At 48.3% G+C, this 3,639-nt stretch overlaps 1 protein-coding gene across 1 annotated transcript; it reads left to right on the top strand.

Moving 5' to 3' along the window:
- The first annotated feature begins 245 nt into the window (after positions 1-245).
- Positions 246-2,513, top strand: LOC106048410 (3-galactosyl-N-acetylglucosaminide 4-alpha-L-fucosyltransferase FUT3-like). The gene has a single exon (XM_013200304.3). The coding sequence runs from the start codon at positions 485-487 to the stop codon at positions 1,571-1,573; it is 1,089 nt and encodes a 362-aa protein (XP_013055758.3). The 5' UTR covers positions 246-484; the 3' UTR covers positions 1,574-2,513.
- Positions 2,514-3,639: the final 1,126 nt, after the last annotated feature.

The following is a 3,639-nucleotide window of genomic DNA, read 5'->3' as shown; positions in this document are numbered from 1 at the left end:
TTTAGTGTCATCGGCAAATTTGCTCAAAATACCTTCTAGTCCTCCATCCAAATCATTTATAAAAACATTGAAGATGACTGGCCCTAAAACGGAGCCTTGAGGGACCCCAGTAGTGACCATCCACCACACTGATGAGGCCCCATTTACCACAAGACTTTGAGCCCTACCTGTCAGCCAATTGCTCACCCATCGCATGATGTTTTTGTTTAGCTGTATGCTGGACATTTTGTCCAGTAGGATCCTATGGGAAACTGTGTCAAAAGCTTTACTGAAATCCAAAAAGATCACATCAGCTGGTTTCCCTGAGGTAAATGTACCTCAGGTCTTCTTGCTATTGCCCAAGCCCCTCTGCGTACCCCCCTTCCTCTTCCCCCACCCCCCCACCCCACCCCCAGCTACGCAGTGCACCCAGAGCCATGGCCATGCTGGGGTCAGTGTGTACCCATCACTCAGTGCCCTGTCTGTGGCGTTTGCAGATCCATTCATGGAGCTCATGGAAGGGAAGAAGATCTCATGGAAGAAATTCCTCATCTTTTTCCTCTTCAGCTTCGTATTCAGCTCCTGCCTCTTTGTTTCTCTTCATCAGTTCAGGACTCCCAAGCCAGAAGATCACAGTTCCCATCTCTCTACTCAAATGCCTCTTGCTGAAAATACCAGCACCCCACCAAAGAGTGAGCACAGGCTGACCATCCTGCTGTGGAGTTGGCCCTTCGGGCAACACTTTAATTTCAGAAACTGCTCAGAGTTATTTGGCACACCAGACTGTTACTTCACGGTCAACCGCAGCTGGTCCCAAAAGGCAGATGCTGTGATTATGCATCACAGGGATATATGTTGGGACACAAAAAGACTGGCCCAGATCCCCAGACCCCCATCCCAGCGCTGGATCTGGTTCAACTTGGAGTCTCCAAGTCACTCTCCAAACTTAGGTGCCATGGACAACCTCTTCAACCTGACTATGTCATACCGAAGAGATTCAGACATCTTCAGCCCTTACGGGGACCTGCAGCTCCTCAGCCAGCCCCAGCCCTTCAACATCCCATCCAAGACCAAGATGGTAGCTTGGGTAGTGAGCAATTGGCAAGTAGGCTCCCGCCGGGTAAAGTACTACCAGGAGCTGAAGAAATACATCGCTGTGGATGTCTATGGGCAGCATCACTTGCCCCTGCCCAGGGACAAGCTTCTTCCCACTGTGTCCCAGTACAATTTCTACTTGGCCTTTGAGAACTCACAGCACGAAGACTACATCACTGAGAAGCTCTGGATGAACGCTTTGTCCTCTGGCACTGTCCCTGTTGTGCTGGGGCCGCCCCGAGAAAACTACGAGCGCTTCTTGCCCCCTGACTCCTTCATCCATGTCGATGACTTTCCCAGCGCCAGTGACCTGGCACGGTACCTGTGGGAGCTGAGCAGGGACACTGAGCGATACCAGCACTACTTTCAGTGGCGCAAGTGGCTGAAGCCTGTGGTGGTGACCGGCTGGGCCCTGCAGGTCTGCAGAGCCTGTCACTTCCTGCAGACAACAGAGACCAGATACCAGGTTGTGCCCGATCTGTCTGAGTGGTTCGTGTAACTGCTGTTTGCTCAGCTCTCTGCTCTGTTGTGATCATTTGTTCCTTGCTGGGGTTGCAATTCTGTGGGTGAAATAGCAATATATAGATCATAAACCTGTTTCAAGGACTTTGTACTGTGCAAAAGTCCCACTGAAAGTGGCAGCCACATTGTGTGGCTGCCTGCTGCTGCAGGATGGCCAGGTCATGACCCTGGTTTGCCTCAGGCCCTCCCTGACTGCCTCTGGGGTGCTGCATCAAGATGCTCAACAGGCTGGAAACTACTCACTTTATTTTACAAGTCTGGGTTTTTTTTGGACAGCTTAGTAAGGCAGCGTGGGTTTGAGAAAGGGTCTGACAGAAGCACAATGGTGTAGGTGAGGTGCTGAGGATGCCCCTGAAAGCACTGTGATGTTTGAGCACCCGTAGCACCCTGTGGTAAGGAGATGCTCAGCAGGGCCATGTGATGTGCTGCCTCCTCCCGTGTGCCTGGACATGGCAACTTCTGGCAGCAGCTGATGCCTCTAGGCCGTGTGTTTCTGTGTTTGACCTCTATCAAGATTCCTGCTGCTGTTCAGGTCATACCACTGGAAACTTTCCAAGTTGGGGAGCCCCATTGCTTGGAGATGGGGGATCCAGCTCTGCCTTCCCAGGTTCCCTGCTGATACCTCCAGACATCCAGTGTGTTTCCCCAGTTGCTGCTGAGCCCAGAGCTGAGGTTTTCAAAGGTCTGTCCTAGCCCCAAGATATTTCCATGAGGAAAGTCAGCTCAAAGTCCAGCTCTGTGTATAGAGATATAATTGTTTTCTCCATCAGTAGCATTTAGTAAAGATTTCCAAAGAATTCCCTGTACATTTCCTTTTGCAGTCATGCTATATCAGATGGTCCATCCGCAAGACCTTAGCTTTAGGATTGAGAGTCCCTTATTTTCATTAGTGGCCTTTTCCACCACCACCACCACCCTTTTTTTTTTTTCCTCTGCTTTGCAGATTGGTTGAATATATTGATCATCACAAGCCTAAAAGTAAATCCTTCACTCTGAAATCTGAACTTTTATCCCCTCCCACTGTTAGAGTCTTGAAGAACCTTTGCTGGAACTTAGTGAACCCCTTTGAAAATTCAAGTAGCGAAATGTACCACATCGTCTTTAGCCATGGGCTTGCTAACTCCTTAAAATAAGATCAATATACTTGTCACATCAATAAAAATTGATGAATTTTTATTGCCTAATAATTGTTTCTGCCCCTGCTTTGGCTGCCTACAGACACACACCTCCCTCCTCCTTTAGCCCATAGCTCTTGGATGCATCAGCCAACCCTGATGTTCTTCCCACCTTTAAAGCCTGTTCAGTTCAGAGCAAGTGGAGAAATTCCAGATATTAACACTATTAACTGAGCTGGTATGGATCTGAAATAGAGATAAATAATATTCTACAGGTGAGCTCAGTGAGCAGTCTCTTCCTGTTGATGGGTGGCACTGGGGAGTTGGAATGGATGGTTGCTCATTTCACTGCTCTTGCTAGATTTGGGAGATGACACCTGTCCCAGGGTTAAATCCTTCTGCCTTAAGACTGCCATTGAGAAAGCTTCAACTTTGAGCATTGGCTTACAGCACTGCTTTTCTCTGGCACTGCCAGCAAAACTGATTACAAAATGGAGTGGTTGATTAAACCAAGCAGCAACAGGGCCCTGCGCATGCAGGCACAAAGTCCAGCTGCTTGAAAAGTATGTTCCCATTAAAAAAAGCAAATGTAAATTTACAGGAGCTGTTAGAGCTGACCTGTGCTGCATGTGTGAACACAGACAAGAGGAGCTTGCTCATGGCTTTAACCAACATCATATAAAAAGCCTTCCCTGGAAGACACCACAGTGTAAAGCCCCATGAACACCTTCAGATCACCTGTAGTATTTTTTGCTAGCCTGTTTTGAAGGGATGTGCTGTGGAGAGGAAGGGGAGTTTGCAATTGTCCTAGTTCCAGTTAGGACAGAGTTAATTTTCCTCATAGTAGCTGGTAGGGTGCTATGTTTTGGATTAGGATGAGAAGAGCGCTGATAACATGCTGATGTTTTAATTGTTGCAGAGCAGTGTT

This window comes from Anser cygnoides, chromosome 27 (assembly GCF_040182565.1).
Source record: "Anser cygnoides isolate HZ-2024a breed goose chromosome 27, Taihu_goose_T2T_genome, whole genome shotgun sequence".
NCBI classification, from domain to species: domain Eukaryota; kingdom Metazoa; phylum Chordata; class Aves; order Anseriformes; family Anatidae; genus Anser; species Anser cygnoides.
The sequence above is the reverse complement of the archived record's forward strand: the minus strand, read 5'-3'. Positions and strand labels throughout refer to the sequence as shown.

Coding starts and splice junctions, on each gene's coding strand:
- LOC106048410 (XM_013200304.3), top strand. CDS start 485: ATGGAGCTCATGGAAGGGAAGAAGATCTCATGGAAGAAATTCCTCATC.